General features: G+C 40.3%; 2 protein-coding genes across 29 annotated transcripts in view; one reads left to right on the forward strand and one right to left on the reverse strand.

Moving 5' to 3' along the window:
- Positions 1–2,288, reverse strand: part of GOLGA4 (golgin A4) — a 64,891-nt gene extending 62,603 nt beyond the window's left edge. For 2 of the 5 annotated variants that reach the window (XM_083824921.1, XM_083824918.1), the window contains exon 1: positions 805–2,288. In XM_083824921.1, the coding sequence (XP_083681047.1) occupies positions 805–894 (90 nt within the window). In that variant the 5' untranslated portion in view covers positions 895–2,288. The remainder of the gene's footprint in view (positions 1–804) is intronic. The other 3 variants (XM_083824920.1, XM_083824919.1, XM_083824922.1) reach the window with 2 other exon arrangements.
- Positions 2,289–19,678: 17,390 nt separating this feature from the next.
- Positions 19,679–22,604, forward strand: part of LRRFIP2 (LRR binding FLII interacting protein 2) — a 53,265-nt gene continuing 50,339 nt past the window's right edge. For 6 of the 24 annotated variants that reach the window (XM_083824945.1, XM_083824930.1, XM_083824936.1 and 3 more), the window contains exon 1: positions 19,679–20,044. The gene's annotated coding sequence lies outside the window, so the exon portion shown is untranslated. Of the gene's footprint in view, positions 20,045–20,064; positions 20,708–22,604 lie in introns of those variants that run through there. The other 18 variants (XM_083824943.1, XM_083824924.1, XM_083824944.1 and 15 more) reach the window with 11 other exon arrangements.

Below are 22,604 nucleotides of genomic sequence, written 5' to 3' on the forward strand. Positions count from 1 at the left end.
AGAATGGGAACAGAAGTATATTCCACACTCTTTGCAAGACTCCAGTGCATTTTACAGACCTCTAAACCTTCTCCCTCTTTCCTTGTTTACAGAAGCTATTTTGAAATGAGACACAGGGAGTGAGCAGATTGTCCTGTTTCGCTTTTAAGAACAAATCTAACTTCAGTTTCCTCCTAACAGTACTGGAGATCAAATGAAGCGATAGCAAGTAACAATAAGTGACAGAAAACCAGACTATTTCACACAAAAGGAAAAATCAGTTCTCGTTTTCTCTTTCTGCCTTCCCATTCACGTCAACCCTTGAGTTACGTGACCTGCTCTACCACAGCACAGCGGCCTAGGCGAGAGTATCACTTATCACAAGCTCTGGTGTTAGGTTCCATGGGACCTGTCAGCACCAACATCAGCGTTAGCCCTGACAGCCAAATGAAGGCTGTGATATATTAAACCGCTGGACGTGCATGTGGGGGAAGAGAAATCGCAACCAACTCTCTCCCTTCCCGCTGCACTGGAAGCTCCACACGTACGCCAGCTCCATGCCACTCTCAGCCGCCGCTGACAAAGACGCACTTTCTTTGGGCAGACCCCCGAAGTAACAGCTAAGGGAGGGTTTAAAGCTGAGCTTGACCAGCCAGATAACGCGTCACAGACGGAACACCCCCAGAAGCACGGCCCCAGCCGGACAAAGGAGCGGTGCGCTGGGCCAGTACCGCAGGAACACCGCACACGCACGCACTGAGTTATCCAAGCACGAAGCACAAGCGGGCACCCCCCGCCCCAAAGAAGAAATAAAGCCAAACCCACCCACTCCGCAGCTCCCTGCGGCTGCAGGGGGACGGCCCGGCGCGGCGGCGCCTGCTCCTCGCTGATCTTCTGCTTCAGCTTCTTGAACATGGCGGCGCGGCGCGGCCTTCCTCCCCCCGCCGCCACCCCCTCCTCCTCCTCCCGGCCCCCTCCCCGCAGCAGGTGAGCGGAGGCGCAGCTGCGCCTGCGCGGCCGACGTGGAACCCGGCGGCCCGGTCGCTACGGGGCGAGGCGAGGCACAAAACGCCCTCCTCACGGCTTCTGCCGCGCGGCGCCGCCCCGCGGGGGGGGGGTGCCTTAGGGCGATGCGCCCGGCCGCGGGCGGCCTGCAGGCCTCGCTTGGCACAGTGCTGCTAATTAGTTTATAAACCCAATCATAAACCCAATCTGGGTTTATAAACCCAACCAGCAGCGTTCTGGCAAGTGCATAGGGTTTATAAGCCCTGTGGTGGTCAGCAGCAGTTCCACACACTTTTCTATAGTGCCCAGTTGTCTGATTTCCAAGTCTTGACAGGAAAACGCAATTTTTGAAGCTGGATTAAAACCTTTCTGCTGATGCAGTCAGGTTGTTTTCACTTTGCCCCCAGTCAAACCTTCTGAGTACTATTCCATTTGTACATTTTTTACAGATCAGTTATGAATAAATTATTTTTTATTTTCTGTTTGAAACTGGAGAGAAGGAGATGCTCTTGGCAGCCTTCGTTAAAGCCTGTGGCACAAGCTTTTGGCTCCTTGCTGGATGTTTTTTTGTGTGTGCGTATTCAGTTAGAGTATTTAGTGTATTTAGTATTCAGTATATTTAGTTAGTGTGTGTGTTATAAATGACTGAGTCCCAAATAGGATTACAATCAAAGTTTACAATTTATTAAATGAATAGAGGCAAGCAAACAGCGCTGGGTGCGCCGGGAGTCTCTGCTCCACCAGGACGCACACCTGTTACGTAAGGCGGCTGGTTTTTATGCTCCTAGGCTAATACATATTCATTACTACTTCTAGAAGAGGCAGGGTTATTATAATTGGTTTCCCGAATCCGAAGTCCTCCCAGGTGCACCTGCTTATCAGTCTCTGTTGGTTTCTCGGGGGCCGCTCGGACAGGGAGGCTCGTATTCTTCCTCCTTATCTAGTGGTCTCTTGGCCGGCTGTCAGAAGTTACTGCACGTCTGTGCAAAGTCAGCAGTTTTTCTCTGAAGAAATCCCTTTGTTCTCTTCTCGCCTAAACCCAGGCCTCAATGTTAACCCTTCACACCCCTTAGTGGCACGAATTGCTGGACTATTCCTTACAGTGTGTGTGTATTCAGCGTAGATGCAGAGCTGTTCGAAGCAGCTGCCACTCATTCTCCAACAAGGGGATTACTCTGAAAGTTGCTGTGTTGCCAGTGATTTCATGTGAAGGCTAGAAATACATTATCATATTTGCAAGAAATGCTGAGCCGTGAACTTCTATATAGCACAGCAACATACTATGAAGAATGCATTTGATAATCACAAACATACAGAAATGTTTTCACTGAAATACACTGCTGCCATCTATAAATAATTTGAGATAAATATATATACATGTACATTGATCCCCCAAAATAAGTAAGATACATCCACAGCAAGAGAGAAAGAGAGAAGGAGAGAAAGGAAGAAAGAGAGAAATGGAGGGAGGGAGGGAGGGAGGGAGGGAGGGAGAGAGGAAGGAAGAATAAAAATAAACTTTTTCATAATTTTTTGTTACGTGTAAGAAGAAAAATTACTTTTCAGCAGTCTATTTAGCTGTAGATAAACAGAAGCCAGCTGTGATGCTTTTCTATGGGTGGACTTGGCAATGGAGGTATAAAGAAGTCTCCAGAACTAGGAGGGCAAAAATACCTGAAGAACATTCCACAAGGAAATGAGATAAAGTGGGTGATTAAGTTTACTGCTGCTAGAAAAAGCAAAAACGCTCTACTTCAGTCAGTCTCTGTTCCATGTAGATATGACATGTCCAGGATGGCTGGACAATTCTCAGGTTAGCAAGCGAGAGACCCTCCACTCTCCCAGAACATCTGTGATTCTCTCATATCTATGTGCTCTGTGCTGGCTCACATTCTCTTAAGTGTCTGTAATTAAACTCTAATTTTAAATCCAAGTCACTAAATGCAGCATGTGAACTTGATAGCTAGATGCATATTAAAAGGAAACTAGTTCTTACAGCTATCAGATAAAAAAGCAAAGCTTGTAGCTGCTTTTTGTCTTGTAGAGTATTATTATCCTAGTGGATTATCTGAAAAGATATCAATGGGGCAAGAAAAGTCTTTCTTCCTTTCTCTCAATGTTTCACTGCGTCTTTTACTACTGCTGCCACTGCCTTCCCTTACTTTTGTCAGGTTTCTTCTTTACATTTTTTTTTTTATCATTTATAGCTTTGTTCATTCTTTCATAAAATATCTCCAACCCAAATAAAGCTCTGTATTATTTCCTTGGAATATGCAAAGTCAGTATGTTCTGAATATACATCTTTCAAATTTTGAAGATATATATGACAATTCCAAAAACACTTTTTTAAGCCTTCAAATTTTGTAGTGCCTGGACAAGTTTGATTAAAACATATTGCAATACACAAATAATTTGCTCCAAACTCAGCAGAAGTCCTGGAGGAACTGTCTGAAACCACATTAACTCCCGTTCCTTCTGTGCGACAAAGTCCCTTATTTAACTGAACAGTACTTTATTTCTACAAGGGCGATCTGATTTTAATAGATCTTTCTAGTGTGTGAAGTTAATAGTAGTAATTGAAAGTGAAGATTTGCCTTTCCTTTTTCATCTTCCTTTAGTACAACAGTTAACACAGACCAAATGATGGTTCTTTGACATTGAGCTGTCTGTGAAAGATAAATGTATATCTGCAAACATTTCTGGTACGGTAGATAATTAAGAATAAAGGTCTGTTCCCAATTGAATCTGTAGCAGTTGTAAATGTATCTCCGTGGGAATGGGAACAAAGCATTAAAGTAAAATTCTGCGTTTTCATAGCAGTCTAGACTTCTCTAATTGTCAGTGACAGTAGCCCGCACATCCCTGCAGTCCCGTTCCTCACCTTGTGCTCAGGCCAGTGCTTGTCAGACCTTTCCCTCCATTACTGCGTGTCAATCTTGCAGAAAACTAAACTGACAAAAGAGCAAATAATTTTCTGCTGACTTACTGTGCTGAGTCCCGCAAGTACAGAAGCTTCTGCAGGAGAGACGGAGGCAGACAGAAGCTAGCTAGGTTTGCATTGCCAGAGTTCTTATTTCAGATTGCTCAGGAACCTATGTATGGTCTTTGCTGAGCAATTGGCTTCATCTTAAACTGAAGTCATCCCACTAAGTGCTATTTCAAGGTTAGCTAACAAGCAGCTCTTTTTCTGAAAGAACTGATACTACCTCAGTCAGTAACTATCTTGGCTGCTAGTGATGGTTGGAGTATTCATGCATATGGCCTCTAGGCAGTCTGACCTGATTTTCAAAATGCTCTCTTTAAGTTATTGCAGCTTTCTGGAAGTCACAAGAAAGCCTTGGCCATAAATGATGAATGTGGCTTTTCAATACTCTTTTCCACACCCACAGTTCCAATTACATTGTGAAAAATGTATGAATTTGCTAAAAGCTAGTTTTTTCAATCCAGCCGTCTATCTCAAATATGGGAAGACGTAAAGCAACATAATGTATCATTTCTTACAACTTTTTTATGTTGATTCATATTTTTTGAAAGGAGGTTTGCCATCAGCAGTGCTTCAATTTTTCTTTACATCGGCATCATGTTGTTAAAATAATGTCTGATACAAAATATAACTATTACTGGATCATATTTGACATTGAGGGCATTACTTAAAAATACAAACAAAAAAAACCAACTGATAATAAAGTAAACATAAGCAGAAGGAAGCAGTAATCAAACAAGCTCTGTCCAGGGCTGCTGTTCTTTACAGACAGCTTATGGAATGCCACATTTTGTAATAAATATAGGAGCAGTTTTACTCCTACATATAAAATTTAAAATATTAATGTTGCTATTAAAGCACTCATACAGTGTACAGGTGCATAGGTAATAAGTTTTAGTCAGGAAGTATTTTGATCTTCAGCACAAAGGTTACAAACAGCAGCACATGATCTGATAGTGCAATGAAAACAGTGACAACTCATTGTACAGACAACTTACAGAATGGGGAGAAATAGTTATGCAAGGTACATCCTTTAATTATATTACTGTGATTAGAACCCTACCAATCTTAAAATGGAAGCTGGACTTAATATTCAGAGTGCTTGCCTAGCCTGATTCGATTGTCATTTCCTTTTTCATCTAAATGTGGTGACTTTCAACTACCAGCAGATGTCAGTGTTCTAGAAGCCTACGACTGCCTCTGTAGGGTCATCGTGTTATGAATGCGAAAGTATATCAACGATGGGATGAGAGTTTTAAAATGTCCAGAACAGCGAATTGAAAATAATAATAATAATTCTACATCAACCATATAATTCTTATGCGTACAAAGTATGGGCTGCTCTAAGTAAGCTACTGGCTATCAAATATTACATTTCTTTACAATGTGGCTGACTTGATGGCTGCTTAGCAAACAGTCTATTTTCTATTCGTGTATTTCCATGTTCACCTATGGTGCCCTGTTATTGGTCTGATCTCAGCGAAGGGAAAACTGAGCAAAAAGGGTCATCAATAGCCATTTGATTAAAGATAATGAGTGACTTAAGGAAAAAGATTTGTGAGCATGTTGAAAATGCATAAAGCTATGAAAAGATCTGTGCCTGAGAAAGCTGAAAGGCAGCCTAAAAGCTGCAGCTGTTTAAAAAGACAAGACAAGAAACTCACTCTGAAAGTGAGGAAAAGCTGACAGGCATTGCTGCTCTGTACCTTGGGAGGGAAAAGAAGCTCTTTGCTCTAGTGGGAAAGTTGTTCAGAGATCACATTTCATGCCACACACCTCTCTTTCCAGAAGTCCAAAGTGCAAGCTCAGGCACTGAAGACTACTAAGAACCACTGCAGTAAACTGATTCACTAGTTAGGACTGCAGGATGAGGAAAAATACTTGGATTTATTCAACTGAGTGATCATAAGTGATCTTTTTGTGAACAGGAATAGAAAACATAGAGATTTAAAAGCAGGGGCCAGGATTTGATCCTGCAAAAGTCTTACTTTCCTAAAACAAACAAACAAAAAACATCCATCATTTTACTTCTACCTTGGTTAAGTGGCATTCCCTTTCTGCTTTGTCTAGGGTGTCAAAACTTTTCTCTTAGCTTCCATTTCACTTTATTTGCTGTACTGCTTTTAAAATCTCTTGATGCCACAGAAAGGGAGCTAATGATGCTATAAAACAGCAGACCCTTTATGCCAACAGTGATGCTAGTCATGAGTTCAGTTTTAAATTAGCTGGCAGCAGATTCTCACTTGACTACTTTCATTATTATTTTTGCAATTGCAATATAAAAAAAAAATCCATATGGGACCTTATATGTCAAAAGAGAAAAGAACTTGCTTCTGAAGGCAGTTTCTTTATGGCAATGCAGTGGGCTGGTTTCAAGGAGACCTGGATTTGATTCCCAGCTCTGCCCCTGCCCTGCTCATTGACCCTAGGCAAGCTATTTTGAATTTCTGTGCTTCTGTTGGTGTTTTAAACAAGAAAGTGATGCTACCCAATTTCTTGCAAACACACGGTTAGTTTTCCTCTTTGCTTTCCCAGCAGCTGGTACAAAGGTCAAATGAATGACTGCTTATTTGGATGCTCTTTAAGAATATCAATATGCACATTCATAGAACAGAATTATTTCCCTGCTAGGAATTTTTTGATTCTGTGATCATACTTCTAAAACCACATCACTGGAGATGCTGCACAAAGCAGAATTCACTGCTGAGGAAAGTCACTGAGTCATAAGAAGACAGATTCTTACAGAGGTGTCCTGAATAACATCTGCAACTATCAAGGTAAGCAACTATTTCAGAGCATCAGGAAGCATTTTTCCCAGTTACAGTACTGTATAATTTGATAGGTTGTTAAAGAACTAAAAAACTAAATACACCCAACCAACTTCAGATTAAGATAATATCCTAATACTGCCATATTGTTGCTTGAGTATTGTCATACTCTAAATCCCCTACTAATCTTAGTTTTCAAATGTTTTGGAGGGAAATGTTTCTTAGCCTCCTTTACTTCTTTTTCTAGCTCCCAGGATTTACTGCAAGCCTTGCCACCCACTGAGTAGGGTGAGGGTGAAATATCTGGTTGAAGAGACCAGCCTGAAGGCTTCAGGCCTGAAATTCCTTTCATGTCTTACCTAATTCTCAATGACAGGCCTATAGGGCACTTCTACATAGAGAAGAGTTACTTTCCTACCTGGTGAAGACAGTGAATACTTTATCACCTCTGCTGAACTACTGCAGCAGAGTTATTATTCATTATCAATTTAAATGCATAATATCTGCTTTTCTTGAAGCGCTTTAGAAACAATTCCTAGGTAGGTCTGCTGAGGTGCCCCTATAATAAACACAAGCTGTTTTACAGAGGAGTAAAGTGGGTCCTGGAGGACTCAAATTATACAGCACTACACAGTAACTCTATAGTAGATATGGAATTAATGGACTGTCTGATGCTGCTCCCAGATTTATAATTAAAAACATTTTTAACCCTGTGGTCTAGAAGACATCTTTACTTAACAGTGTATACACATAATGAAAAGAGATCCCTCCCCTTCCTGTATTCTCATGCTATTTTATAGTCTCTAGGAGCTCACCTGTATGTAAGGATGACAGCTACTGCCATGCCCCCTTTTGTTATCCCCCCTTGTTTAGCGAAGAAATACAGCCAATGCAGAATCTTGAGACACGAAGAACTTCTTTGATTTGAGAAAACTATTACTTAAAAGGAAGCTATCACCAAACTGTTCAGAATGTTCCAAGTAACAGGATTTTGCATCTTCATCTGTTAACATACACTATTTCAAATTAAACTCAAATTCTCATTATCCAATTGTTCTCTCTCAGACTTTGTTCACCTTATTTCAACCCTTTGATGAAGTTTTTTCCTGCTTATTCCAAAAAAGCCAGAGACAGAGACATTAGGTTTGGCTTAACAAATACCAGTTACAGCTCACAGCACAGTTATGCTTAATTATTAATATAAAATATTCCTTATTGATGAGTGCATCTATTAAAATAGACCACCTACTTTCTAAATGGTAAAATACCTGAGTTTTCCAACAACCTGGAATAAACTTGATGCTTGTAATTAAAGTATTGCAAAGCTACATTTGCAGAGTTACAAACTGCCTCAGAAAACTATCACCACAAAATAGTGACAGGTCTTCCCACAAGTATCTCCTCTGGTAATTTGTTTCAAACCTCATGGACTATCCTGTTGCTCTGAGAGGGGAGAGGGTGTTAACCTAAGGGTTGCAATTATATGGTTCAATTTATAGTAAATGCAGTATGAACTCAAACTGTTATAGCAAGAAAAACCAAGCGGACCTCGACTTGTCCTCCAGCACCTGAAATTTCATTTGAAATAATATCTGTGGGAGATCAGATTTTTCCCTTACAAAAGAGATGCTGAGTTGACAGGGACTGCACCAGTTTTAAACTGCGTTCAGTGTCACTGGGTCAGTCAGAGGTCAGAATCTGAAAGTTCAGATCTAGAAAAATATTAGCAATTCTACAACTTTGTTTGGGACTGCAACATTAAGGAAACTAGCTTGGCATAAAAAATAAATAAATAAATAAATAAATAAAAAGCAAGACAACCATGTCTGGCTAGATTTAAAGAATTTCAAGCAACTTGATTTTTATTTTCAACACTGCCAGGTCCTCCTTATGAAACCACAAGCCATACTGTGAGCTTCTTATTCTGATTTAGCAGCAATTTGCATGAGTAATTCAACCAAAGAAAGTAAGTTATGATGTAAGTCCCTGCTTATTAAAGAGTTCACAGAATGACTTTTACTGTTTAAATCTTTAATATTAAACACATGTGATAATACTTATCCACAGAAAGGCTACACTAACTTATTTACTGGAGATAATGGCTAATCCTTGCACCCAGGCAAGGGGACCTGCTGTGGATATTTAGGTCAGACTACACAGAACTCATGGAAGCTCTGAGATGTAAATCTCCTGCTGGTAATAACTACAATAGAAACATATTAGTTGGTCTTTGATTTCCAAGTGTAAAGTGCCATGTATTGTTCTTTTATTGCCCTTATTCAGTTCATTCCTCTAAATATCATAAATAGCAAGAAATGTTATTTATATATCATGTAGCTCCCTAAACATCTGTTCAACTCATTCTTCAATATAAACTGCTATGATACCAAGATACTTTTGCAGTTAAGACACTGGGAGAAGAGAAAAAGTGTTACAAACTGTTAAAAATTCATAATTATACTGTAAGTATGAACAAAAATACTTAGACGGAAGACATAACTTCCCTTTGGCTTCATTCAGATACTGTAAGAAAGATAACTTCACTTGCTGTCATGCATTAACCACTGTCATGCTATTACACAATTTTTGTTCAGTGTGTACTCTAAACCACATAGTATTTTGTGCTGAAAATGTTTCATACAGTATTTTCTTCTCTTCCTCTGTATACTAAAAATTGCTTTCTTTTCATGAGTTTAATCTAACTAAGCACAATAAGAAAGTTAATTTAATTATGTATAGTTAAGCGGTCCAAACGTTTGCTAGTCCATTAGGGACAATACAAAGCAAATAACATATTGCAGGTAAGATTAAATATTGTTGTTGCTAACCTCTGTTGCAACCTTTTAATTTTTTATAGCTGCAATGTCAGAAAGTCTCATTGGTAATATATACTGCCCACAAACCACATCGGGCGTGGAGTCTTCTGGTGTGGTCTATTTAGTATGTGCTCAAGCAGGAGTCACAGTGGAAGGTTAAGTATAGAGAGATAACTGTGGAATATTATGAAATAACAAACCACTGTGAATGAGGCTGCTTTAGCTTCTGTGGTGTTGGTAATCTAGAGTACACAATGTGTATTTATAAAACATTCTCTTGTTGCTATCGCCTTACACTTTGCAAAACAGCCATTAAAGTATCAAGCAGTTTTGGAAGCGATTTCTCTTACCTAAGCAAACCGACAAACTTCAGAAGCAAAGTGATATTTCTCTGGAGATCAGAGGAGAAATTGCTGCTTGAGGATAATACCTAGTCTCTAAAACCAAAACTGGAAAAGCAAACATCATCCAGGTAAACACAGTGGTTGCTCAACAGAAGCCTCAGAGCAAAGAGAACAGATAGGTGGAAGACTACAAATACAATCTGGAGCAGAGAGACATGACCAGCCTTCTAATCACTCTTGGACCAAATGTGACTAAAACTTCTGAATTGCACGTTCAAAGATCTGCACCTTTCGAATGCAGTTTTGTCTCTTCTTAAGTATACATAAATCCAGTTGTATCGTTTGTGTAGAGACACCCTAAGATGAAAAAAGTAGAAAGGATCAAGACAAAAGCTTTGTTACTTGGTGCAGAGGAAATAATGAGGCAGGGAAAGAGTCTTTGTATGTGTATTTGGGAAGATTACACTGCAAAACAGTAATAACTCCTATGAAATAAACTCTATTAACAACAGCTAGTAATTTTACTTCTGGTCAGTGAAAATCAATTTTTGCTGCAATGGAAGAATTTGCTGTTTTGTTAATTTAGTCTAGCACTAAGACTTCTCAAAGGTGAAGGCTACTCAAAGATAGAAATACTGAAAGCACAGAAAAGTGAGATTTGCCTCCAATGTTTGCAAAGAAGATGAATATATTGAATGTATTTTAATAGCTTGCTTACTAAAATGAAATGTTTCCCTTAAGAATGAGAAAGATAATGGTACAATACAATGCAATACAAAATATTCCTATTTTTAGAAATACAAAATTCAAATTGTACAATTTGAATACAAAAAATACAAAATACAAAAGATATTCTTATTTTTAAATTCAAAGCCAAGAATTGTTTGCTTTTTTACCATCACTTTACTGACTGCTATTAACAGAAGCTATTAACAGAATTCTAAACATAGGACTAAAAATCAGATCTCACAGTGCAAATACAGAAGAGATGAAAAAAGGATTAGAAAATGGCGTCGCTGTGGAGATAACAGCATGGTATTGAGAACTGAGAGTAGTGGTACTCCCTAATGTTAAGGATACAAGTACTGGGTTTTCAGCACACTATTGAAGTGACACTCGCATCTTTATGATTCTTCCCATAGAATTGGGATATTCTATGATTCTATGATTCCCTTCCAAATGCTTTTATTACAGCAAACTGCAGCAAGTCTACTCCCCACCAGTGAGAGGCTGTGAACAGCAGCAGTTCACAGCAGCTGCCCAGGGATAACAGCTTCTACTTCTGCACCTTCTTTCTCATCTTACCCTTACTAAACCTCTGCCAGCTCCACTCCATTGTCTTCTCTGTGGTAAACCACCGACTTCTCACTCCTGGGGTTTTGCCTGGCTGCCTGGCGCGTGGTGAGAGCAGCAGCTTTCCGGGGTGGCCAGCCAGAAGAGGTGAGGTTGTGCCCTTGTGCTCCCTGTGTGGCACCTGGGAGGCCCCAGTGCCTCCCACCAACTCCTGACCTTGTGCAGACTTAGCACAGTGCCAAGCAGGGGCTGACAGCAGAGCAGCTCGGGCAGCCACTGGCGTTACTCTCTGGGCAGCATGTTGTGCTCTAAACTGTACTTTTGTGATTCAATTGTTATCAAGGAAATAATTTCAAGTTAAAAGCATCTGGATTTTGTTTTTTACAGAATTTGTAAGCCAAACTCTCACACTTCTTATCTTAACAAAGCATGGTGAGGGCCGATGTGAAATAGTTTGGGTTCAGTTTTGTTCTTGAATCTTACAGAAAGTTGCCAAAAACAGAGGCAGCAAGTAAAATAATTGTATCTAAGAAAAGGCTAGATGAGTTTCAGTTTGTATAAGTGGAAAAATATATTGATTACTGCACTAGTATCAAACATCTTCCTTAAAACTCTTCTTGATCCCAATCATTTCTCAGGTGACTTTTTCAGAAACATCCCTTAGAAGCCTTTCTGGATGCTACTCCTCTAAGTCTCACAAGGATGAACAAATACAGCCTTCAAATAGCTAACCTGAAAGAAGAGTTTCATATTAATTTTCCTCATAGAGCATGAAAGTTTTTTTTTCTTTTGTGTGGGAGGAAAAGGTGTGTACATTTTAACAGTAACAACATATTATATAGTTGGCAAGCCATTTTTCTCCTCTGTCTTCTCTGTGCTAGGTTATATTCCAGACATATTACTACACTCGTTGATGACACAATAACCATTAAATAGTTTCCAGCAACTAAATTTTAGTTGCATCAAACAACTTATGTCTCGATAGCAGTTATCATCCCACTGGTTATGTCCGGTACCATTTTTTACTGGCAACCCCGCCAAATGTCCTCTCCGTAACATAAAAGCAGATAAACACAGACGCAGAACTGGTTGTTCTAAAAATGAACCTAGCTGTTTTTCTTACCAGGAATTGAGAACTGTGGTATCTCCCGCAGGAAACAGGCAAAGCTTGAAAAGCCAGCATACATTTTACTTGTGCTGGTCTGGTAGCTATTTAAATTTCTTCTCGAAGGTTTTGAAGTAAAGCAGACATGGAGAGTTAGTAAAATGCTGTGACATTGTCGGTAAAGCAGCAACCTAACAACATGAAATGGTTGTTTAAGTAACTGCTTGCCATAAGACATCATAACCTGTTTGAGATTCCATTTAGCCGAGTTTTGATATTTAATTTATGAGTACTGGATGTTCTGTTTTTAGTATATATACACACACGTATCACACGCATGTACATGCACATATATATTTACAAATAAAAGTTATGATTCCTGTTGATGATTAGAAAAATCCTTAAATGGGTTGATTAACCTTTTTATTTTTACTAATAAATCCTCAAAATATTTCAGTCTTAGAAGAATCTGATGTTTGTAACAAAGTAGTAAAACTGACCTGTTGCATAAAAACTTAAGGTGTGATCTAAAATATGATTTTGCTTTGAAAAATCACTGTTAAAGCAGTATGAAAAAAAAATTATATTTTCTGTGTCTTTGTTCTGAGACCAAATGTGCTTTTTGTAGTCATGTAGAGGTTATTTTTTGTTTTTAACCAAATTGCCATGCCCACAAACCCAACCTTGGCTCTCGTAGTCAACCAGCACTATTTCTTGTTCATGCCTCACTTCCTGTAACAAAAGTTCTCTCTGCCAAACAGTGTCCTCATCATAATTGTGTAATCCTTTTTTTTTTTTTAAAAAAAAAAAAAAAGTGATGCCCTTGGTGATGCCTATGCAAACTGAATTGAAGTTGTGTAAGAAACCAACTGGCTCTCTTAACTGGATGCTAATAAACAAGTCTGCACAAGAAAATATAAACCAGTTTGTACGTTCTCTCTCTCTTTTTAGCTGAGTTGGTCTGTGTAGTTAATAAGAGTACAAGATATTTAAGACATGAATCATCACAAAATTTACTGGATCTCCTTTTGAATGCTACAGAAATGTTGAGCAAGACTGTCATGTCACTCTTCGGAATTAAATCATGCCTGGAAGCAGAATTGCTGTATATACATTTGCAGTGACATCTGCTTGCTTTTATACTGCTTTTATACATGTTCAGTCTAGAGACAATAGAAGACAGATTCTGAATCTTGAAACATCTGCAGTTTCTTTGTTTAAATCATTCTGGCTTTTGCTAATATAATTCAAGAAGTCTCACAGAGTAGTGTATGTATCATGCATAGGTGTAGTTTAGGATGTCCCTTAACAATCAGGGTTAGTTGCATGATTTTCCTAAAAAAAAAGAAAAGAAAAGGTAAAAGAAAACCTTAGAAAACACAAATAATCTTGTTTTATTATTATTATTTTAACAAATACTGAATACAAAGGTTTTTTAGATCAGAACTGCACAATACATATAGAAACATAAAGACTTACTTTTTACTCCTTCTGGGTCATCAAGGCCACAACCCTCAGACAAATACAACAAAGTACGCAGAGATAAATTTGCCACAAAATCCAAACAGCTGATGTTCAAGCTGTAAAATGGAAATGGAAACGTTTTCAAATTATATATCCACTTTTCAGTTCAGACAGTTTTCTATTGTTTCAGCTAGACCCATAGTCTTGTAGTAGTTTCACCCTGTAACTGAATAAAAGATTCACATATTATCTTAAGACTGAAGAGGGCAGGTTTATTTTATAAATCTGAGCAAAGTAAATGAGTAAATGATTAAATGAAAGCCAAATCAACTGGTTTGACTTTACAGAGAAGTAAGGCAGGGTGTAAACTATATTGAATTTAAATTAATTACTATGAATTTAAATGAAGTACTATGAAAATTTCTTTCAACTTTTTACATTTTCCTTTGTCATTGTTTTCTAGTGTTTGAATTCCGCTAACATAGTATTTCTCTGATATCTTAAGATACCTCAAGAACAGATACTTACTACACAAATACAAAAAAAAAAAGTATGATAGTCCTAAAATTTCAAGCATTGGAGTTACTGCTCTATTCATAATTTGTCAAAGCTGTTTTTGCTTTAGATGTTGGGTTCTTGGGTGCACGTACATTATACACAAATACTACTTAATTTCCACTCTTCCAAACTTTCTACATGTGCTGATTTTCAGTTCAGTAAGTAGAATTATTAAACCCAATCTCCCAGTCTGCTAAATTTGACTGGGCTTTTTCCTCTCGGGAGTGCTGAGCATTCATAGCTTCCATTGACTGAAGTGGCAGCATCTGCTCAGGACCTGAAAAAAATGTACCAAAGGCAATGGTGATTAAGCCTACAGGAAAATACCAAGATACCTTTGACTGGCTTTCATAAGCAATACATATATTTGACAATCTCTTTTGAAAAAAAAAAGGGGGGGGGGGAGGCTGACAAATTAAAAATTTTAATTTCTGAGTTCCTCTTGCTTCTCTAACACTGTTTGTATGTAGGAAGCATCCACCTTCACCTTCAAAGCATGATACAAATTAATGACGGACATACAAAGAAGTGCACTGAAGCAGCAAGCAGCAGCACACAGGCTCAATGCTATTGGAAAGGAAGCACCTCTCTCAAGCTGCCGTTCAGTTACTCCGTTTGGTTGCTTTTTAAATGTGTTAAGCTGAGGGTCAGCTTTGTTGCTGGAGAACATGAGGTGAAGGCTCAGTGAAGGCTATTTTTGTTATATGGGGAATCTGTGCTCTTGAGATTTAGAAGAGAATTGTAAAGGAGTCAGTCCTTCATGTAGAAAGCAAAGATAAAAAGAGTATTTTAATTCTTTTTGTCTTTTCCATATAAATTAAAAATCATAGTAGATATCTCTTAGTTATGTCAATAGCTTGTTCAGCTTGGCATAGCCAGAGGGACCTCTGTAGTTAGTCAAGGTAATTTGTGTTGTGGGGCATAGGGGACTTCTGATAAACGCCTGTTACATTTCCAGGTGTTATAAAATCTAAATGTAATGAGAGAAGTCATGTTTAAGCTTTATGTTCTAATGACTTATCTACTTAACACATAAATGGTCAAAAAAGTGACTAAAAATACAGATGAGCACATACTAAAAGACCCACGTGTTTAGTTGCTTATGCATAATTTAGACATTGCTCATTAGTTTTTCAGGCTCACTACAACTATGTAAGAGTGAGGTGATTTCCTTTTTGTGGTTTGTGTGTCAACACCAAAATCAACTACATAATCTTTTTTTTTTGGTGATACAGACTGAGTTTTCCACAATGATATCAGGCATAGGTTAATTGTTAGTATGTACTTGTACCAAACAAACCAAATACACTTAGGAGTATATGTATTAAATCTATACGGACAACAATATCTAGATTCATAGGTGTTTTTACACTGGCATAATAATGAAAAGCTTTATATGAAAATTAAATGTACTGCTATGTAAATATAAAAAAAAATGCAAATCTTTAAATAAGACTTTAATTTCTAAATTTAGTTTTCACGCTATAGCTTCACTATTAAAGAAGATGTTTCTAACAAACTCTCGGCCCACGAACACTGTTAAGGTATTTTGAAATTTATATATATCTAAATGGGATCAATCAAAATAATGCCTATCTTCCCCTTATTTTTTTAAGGAGCCCATCTTTGGAAACCAATGCTAAAATTTTTCAAGTATAAAATGGATACAGATCCATAGTGATCCTATAAATACATTCCCATCATAAAACACAGCATTCCTGTGCTTAACTTATTTCTAAAAGACTTTACAAATAATTTAGTGACAAAAACAAACAAAAAGCTAGGAAGTGGAGAGTTGTGTTTTCAATTGTTTGGTAAATTACAGAACCACAGAATGGCCGAGGTTGGAAGGGGCCTCTGAAGATCATCTAGTCCAATGCCCTGCTGAGCAGAATCACCTAGAGTACATTGCACAGGATGGCATCCAGGCGGGTTTTGAATATCTCCAGAGAAGGAGACTCCACAACCTCTCTGGGCAACCTGTGCCAGTGCTCTGTCACCCTCACAGTAAAGGCGTGCCCCCTCATATTGAGCCGGAACCTCCTGTGCTTCAGTTTGTGCCTGTTGCCTCTCGCCCTGTTGCTGGGCACAACTGAAAAGAGACTGGCTCCATCCTCTCCACACCCTCCCCTCAGATATTTATACACATTAATGAGGTCTCCCCTCAGTCTTCTCTTTTCCAGGCTAAACGGGCTCAGTTCTCTCAGCCTGTCCTCGTACAACAGGTGCTCCAGTCCTCTCATCACCTTTGTAGCCCTTCTCTGAACATACTCCAGTATCTCCATGTCCCTCTTGTATTGGGAAGCCCAGAACTGGACACAGTACTCCAGGTGTGGCCTCACCAGGGCTGAATAGAGGGGGAGGATCACCCCCTTTGACCCGCTGGCAACACTCTTCCAAATGCAGCCCAGGATACCGTTGGCCTTCTTGGCCACCAGGGCACATTGCTGAGTCGTGGTCAGCCTCCTGTCCTCCAGGACTCCCATGTCCTTCTCTGCAGAGCTGCTCTCCAGCACGTCAGCCCCCAGTTAACAAATCTGCAGTGCAAACAGATGTTTTCTGCAAAAGATTTTATTTAGTTGGAAATCCACCTTTCTGGGAAAACATTGGAATACCAAATTTTCAGTTAGCTCTATCCACGGTTACTAAACAAACAGTCTAACCCTTTCCCTGATGAGGATGCAAAGGATCTGACCCAGAAGACCTTGCACAATTCTCCTGCTGGAGAGCACCAAAAAGATCTGTGGGTGCTAATTCCCATCACAGTGCATCATATGTGCACAATTCTTACTATGCCCTACAATTTTTGCACTACTAAGAGTAAATGAGGTTAAGTGGAAAGACTAAAGCTCACTGGTTCTGTTACTGGCACTACCAGAAACCTTCTAGTCTTTCCTACTATTTGGTAAATGTTTTATGCATACAGAAGTCTTACAGAAGTCTGATAAGTCTTTTATTTCTCCAATGAATTCTAGAAGAGATTATTAAATAATGTCATGGTTATGTTCAGCATCCAGTCTGTATGCACTTACCTTTGTAACTATTTCAGTTATTCTCTTAAAAGTCTTAGATTATTTCCCACCATTTACATTTAAACCATACACTCCTTTACCTACTCTTTTGAATGTAACTGAAAATCAAAATTACTTTGAGTAACGTTGAGTGTTTCAATGGAACTGGTACTGAATCAATTTAAAGAACTAAAATTTCACAGGAGGATGAGAAATGCTAAAGAGAAGGAAAGAAACGACATTCAAAACTTCACAAATAGTAAACATAACATAGGAAAATATATTTTTCTGTAAATTCTCACATCAAAGCTGCTTCAGTGACAAAATCTCTTTAAAACTCTATACAAATTATTGCAGGAAGTTGACTTAATTGAGGTAACATACAACAGACTTAGAAATTCATCCCAGATACACTTTCTTAGGTGATCATTATGCTAAGTAGAGCTAAGATTTTACCCACGGAATGGCTCAACAGAGCAAAACAGTTTCAGAGAGAGCTTTCCAGGGAAAAGAGAGAGTACATCAGCAGGCTAAATAACATATGAGGAGCTTTACAAGAACAAGCTTTACAGTAACTTCAATAAGATTTTGTTTAAGGTAGATTAATAAATCATTTTATTTTTTGTAACTGCGGCCATTCCACAGCAAAAGTCCAATGTAATTTCATTTTCTGGGTTCTAATTGAAGGTCTATAATTAAAACGTAGGTAATCTGACTGTTTAACTACTCATTAATGATGCTGAACTCAGAATTGCTACTGTGACATCTTGTACCACTGTCTGCAGTAGCTGCTCTGTGTATACACTGTGCTGCGCACTGCTTTTCAGTAAAGTAAACAATTGCTCTTTCAAGCCACAAAAATGCATGTCTGCTCTCAAGGAGACATGTCTTTTGCTGCATCATTAAAGAAAAATGTGCTGCCTGTGATATCAAAAGACCAAACGTATGCAAATCCCAATGCTTCAACAGAAAAAAATGTACAAACAACTGAAAACATTTTTCCCCTTTATATAGCAATCTATTGACAGAGAGTCATCCTACGGAGACCTGGGACATCACACAATTCATAAGGTTCCACACCAAGTCTCCACTCAAGAAGGAACAAAATATTTCTACCACTAGCTAGACCAAACAAAACCACCTGAGACACTAATGAAGAGTCTCTCCATAAGGCCCAAAAGTCAGTATGTGAGTCTTTCTGTAAGAATCAACCTCAAATAACTACATAGTTTTAAAGCTAGTATTTTTTTCATGTCTTTCCTGCTGATGTTCCAGAATAAACTTCTCCCTCTGCAACATCACTTCCGTTCTACTTCATCTCTCTGCAGTGAGATCATCAGCTATTACAACAGAAATTAATACGATGTTAAAAATAAGCATGGTGTGGCCAAGCTGTATGAGGAAGGAGACTAAGACACTGTAGCATTTCTCAAATAGAAAGTTATAAAATACTAAAGAAACTCAAGGAAGTTGCTTTATGTCTGCTGTAGTAGATTTAATTCACTTGCATGTCACGTTTTTTTTCCTTCATGTTCATCCACATGAGCTTATTTTAGTAAGACATTTGACCTCTGCCAAGGGCTCTCGGGAATATTCTTGAGTCTTGCCACTAGGCTTGTCATCGAACAGCGCTTTTTCATTCTTGTGCGGTTTCAAACATCCAAAATACCATCTCCAGCAGACCCCTGATCATCTTTATGTTCTCAGTTACCCCGCACTTGGTGACAGAGGTGTTAAAGAAAATGCCTACAGATTTGATCCCGTTTCACAGCAGAAACACAATTTGTGTGTGAACTGAAATATATTTAATGGTACAGTCCTTTATTTCCATGTGTTATTTCATATCCTTAGGAACTCTGTTGTTTACTTATATGTAAAATGTCCTGGTACAGTCCTTTATTTCTACGTGTTATTTCATATCCTTAGGAACTCTGTTGTTTGCTTTTATGTAAAATGTACTAGTATGTAAACCCAGCAGTGTGTGGGGCAGCACGGGACAAGGTTTAAACACTTTCCACAGTATTTTTGCCCACAATCCTGCCTGGCACCATCCAAGCAAACCTCCCAAACCCTTACATGGCATGTCAGGTAAGGAGGGTGGGAGCAGTACACAACTTGGCGGGGGGTAAAACCAACAGGACCGTTCCCCGGAGACCCTGTGAGGCCGAAGCCGGCTGCTTGGCCTTCGGTCAAAACCAACCCCTACGTAAAACCAGTAAGCAAACTGACAAGAAAAGGACAAAAACCCCATCCGCCCCCCCCACCTCCCCTCAGCGCGGTGCCATCATTGCGCACGCGCATACCCCCCCTCCATCCCCACTCCCATCGCGTCGCGCCTGCGCACTCCGCCTCAGAGCCGGCCCCGTCTCCTCCTCTCTTCCCCCTCCCCTCTCTCCCCGCGTTGCCACCGGTTCGAATCCCGGCGCCGCTCCCCGCCGGCCGCCACCGCCCGGCCTCGCAGGGGCGGGGAGAGGAGGGCGGCCCGCAGCCGAGCGCGGCCCATCCCTGACCCGAGCTCCGGTTCCTGCGCTTCCCGTGGCCGGGAAGAGGCGGGGAGGAGAAAGGCGAAGCGTGAAAGCCGGAGCGCAGCTGCCTGGCCCGGGCCGCCGGCCGCTGCCCGCCCTGGGGCGGCTCCAGCCTCCGTCCGGCGGGCGTGCGGCGAGCCCGGGGCCTGCGGGGAGCCGCGGGGCCCTTCCCGGCGGGGCGAGGCGGGGCGAGGTAAGGCACGGCTGCGGGCACGGCAGGGAGGCCGCGCGGCAGCGGGCGGGGCTCGGCCGGGCGCGGGATGCCGGCCCCGGCCCCTGTGGGGTGCCCCTCACGGCGCCTCCTGGCCGCTGGGTGCCGGGAAGGAGGAGGAGGAGGAAGAGGAGGAGGAGGAGGAAGGAGTCCCGCAATCACAGCCGGCCGCGTCCCGGTGCCGTCCCCCTTTGCAGCGCCGTTCTGCAGGGCGTGACCCTCGGCCCGGCCTTGGGGCGCCTCGCCGGGGCGCGCCTCTCTCCCCATCACGGTGTTTTTTTTTTTTTATTCTCCTGCCGCTATTAATGCAAATAAAGTGATGATGAGGGGGACGGACACCTTCCTGGGCTTGGAAGGAGCCTGGAGACGGCTCTGGGCGGTGATCTGCGTCCTGTGTTGTTAAGTGGCTTCCAGTTTTATCGCTAGCGTGTTGCTTGGAAGGGCAGCGTTTTGATGATAAATTTTGTAAAACCAGCTCTATTACAACCTCCTCATTTCAAGGAGAGACCTCTAGCTATCTTCAGCGTGAAACACAAAGTATTATCAGTTACGTTGCTTCAAAGTGTCATTGAACATCTCTGGAGCTTTTTTTCTTTTTCTTTTTTTTTAACACACTTCCTGTAGGATTAAATGAATGCTTCTCTGGTGAGTTCTACAAACATTAATTGCGCCTTGAGTTTAAAGTGTTCAAATATATTGGGGCCCAGAAGCAGATATCGTCTTTATGTACATTTACTTCCTTGGTTAATGTAATTGTTTAGTGACGATGTAAGAGCAGATGAAAGGTGCTTTGGCAGTACAAGACAGTTAGACATACGTGACATGCTTTTCCCATTGTCTTACATTACCTAGGTTTAAAGATGTTTGCCTTTGAGTGTGAAGTCAGTTTTACCTGGACACAACTCACGGCTGTAGCGGAGAGCTTCTGCATAGAAGACAGTTGTGGGAAATGTCAGGTGTAATCTCGTTGACCTAAACGTCAGTACTTCTTGTGAACTGACTCCAGAGGAGCTCGTTTGCTTTATGACTCAGACTCTACAGAGGATGACATAGTACTTTAACGCATGAAGTTTTAGAAAGTGCTGGTTAAATTGGACTCCAGGTCACAAGAGGCTGTGTAGGGCACGCTAAGGGCTTAAATAGAAAACAAACTAGACTTTCACATAGTGTGCAAGTTGTGGTGTATATATACCTTTTGATCATGATTTAAAAATATATATATTAATGAGTTCCTCTGGTACATAATGCCAAGAGAGGTTGAGAAACCGATAACAGATTTGATGCTGTGTTGTTGTCTTTGAAAAATCCTGATGTGAACGGGAGTGGTGATAAGTTACAGGTCAGCGCAGCTCAGTAGCATTATAAAAAATTATCAGAGATGCTTTCTGAGAAAGTAATCCAAATTTCTTACTGCAAGCATCTGGAAATTGCTTACCAAGTAAGTGTACATAGCGGACAGTTCGTGTTTCTAAGTAATCTTGTGTGTTCTTTGTCCTTCTGAATAGTGAGTAGTGGTGTGACGTTGTGCGGATGGTGAAGTTGGTGCCTTTGTATTAGGCATGCCGAGGTAGAGCTGCTGCCCTGGCAGAGTTGAAGGGGCCCCTCCCGAAGGGCCTAACAGCCGCTGCCACCAGGGGCTCCTCAGCAGGAGATGTCAGCTGGTGGTAGAAGCTTGCAGCAGTGGCTTTCCTTCATTGCACTGTAACTGTAGTGAGAGTGTAGGCGTGTTCTAATATTAAGTTGTTAATGGAAAAATAACTTAAATAGTTGCAGCTTGTTACTGAATGTGGGCTGTTACTGTAGGGCTCTTTGTTTGTTTCATTCATTAAAAAATGGAGTCTAGATATAGTAGCAGTGTGTTGTGTTTTTTTTTCCAGTGAGTAATGAATCATTCTTCTGCAAAATGACAGAAAGGGTGCCCATTTTGAAAAAGCTGACAGTGTAAAAATGTCAGTTGCTTCATTTTAGAATAAACGTGGAAGATTCATGTGACTGTTTTTCATTGCGCATTCCCATAATTTTTTTCACGGTGTTCATTATAGTACTGTCATTTCCTCATATTTTAAAATCACATTTGATTTTCTTAGTTCGTTCTTGCAGCATTTATGGTAGCACTGATTCTATAAATCTCCAACTGTGTTACGTTGCTTCTGAAACCGACATATGCTTTAGGTTGTGCCTGTGCCCTAAGACAGACTTAGTTGAGAGCTTTGCCAGTACTTCTTGTCACTGATGATAACGTGTTTTTTTTTTTTTTTATCATCTTGTGGAGTAATGCTATCAATAATTGCAGCTATTAGCAGCTGACTGGCAAAGAATTCATGCTTCATAAAATAAGTGCCACTGCTTGAAGTTGTATTGCTGCATGATGTCTCAGAAGTTTAGTAATCTGCAAAGACAGGAGGGTCACCAAGGTAGGTTGGTGGGTCTGTAGGTGCCTGGTACTCCTACAGGCCTGTAGGATGCATTGGTGCAGCTACTGTCTTGCGTTGCTTTAAGTTCACCAGCACTAGCCAGGCATAATCACAGATTATGGCTCCAT

The sequence above is a fragment of the Anser anser genome, assembly GCF_964211835.1.
Source record: "Anser anser genome assembly, chromosome: 2".
Classification (NCBI taxonomy): Eukaryota; Metazoa; Chordata; class Aves; order Anseriformes; family Anatidae; genus Anser; species Anser anser.